Source organism: Pygoscelis adeliae, unplaced genomic scaffold (genome assembly GCF_000699105.1).
Source record: "Pygoscelis adeliae isolate BGI_AS28 unplaced genomic scaffold, ASM69910v1 Scaffold827, whole genome shotgun sequence".
Taxonomy (NCBI): domain Eukaryota; kingdom Metazoa; phylum Chordata; class Aves; order Sphenisciformes; family Spheniscidae; genus Pygoscelis; species Pygoscelis adeliae.
In genome coordinates this window covers 88,954-89,394 of record NW_008825094.1, presented here as the reverse complement: position 1 = coordinate 89,394, position 441 = coordinate 88,954, and the positions used below count along the sequence as shown (strand labels likewise).

The 441-nt window shown below is 54.9% G+C and overlaps 1 protein-coding gene across 1 annotated transcript in view; it reads left to right on the top strand.

The window, feature by feature from the left end:
• Positions 1–441, top strand: part of ZNF276 (zinc finger protein 276) — a gene marked incomplete at its 5' end in the record, with an annotated part of 5,244 nt that overhangs the window by 637 nt on the left and 4,166 nt on the right. Inside the window, one exon of the mRNA XM_009327000.1 lies at positions 322–400. Within this exon, the coding sequence (XP_009325275.1) occupies positions 322–400 (79 nt within the window). The remainder of the gene's footprint in view (positions 1–321; positions 401–441) is intronic.

Below are 441 nucleotides of genomic sequence, written 5' to 3'. Positions count from 1 at the left end.
AGCGGCAGCAGGGACTCGCCCGGGGACGAGTCTTGGCGGTTACGGAGCAGGTGTCATGGGGGAATCCAAAAGATGCTCGTGGGAACCCCAGGGTAAAGGCTCCCCCGTCCCTGGAGTGCGGGGAGAGCGGTCTCCCAGCACATGAGACACGGAGTTTCGTTTAAATAATCATTAACTTGTCGCGGAGCACGTTATTTTTCACGTGGTTATGAGCCGCCACGAGTGAACCCCGAGCGGCTGGCTCCTTCTCGGCAGCTGTCTCCGCTGGCTTGTCTTTGCTGCTTTTCCTTGTAACGCACCGTGTTCTCCTTCATTCCCTAGGACAGTTGAGTGGGAAGCAGGTTCTGTCTGCAACGTCGGATGAGCGGGTAAAAGACGAGTTCAGTGACCTTTCTGAGGGGTGAGAGAAGAGTGGGTTTAAAATAGCCTTAATGTCTTCTT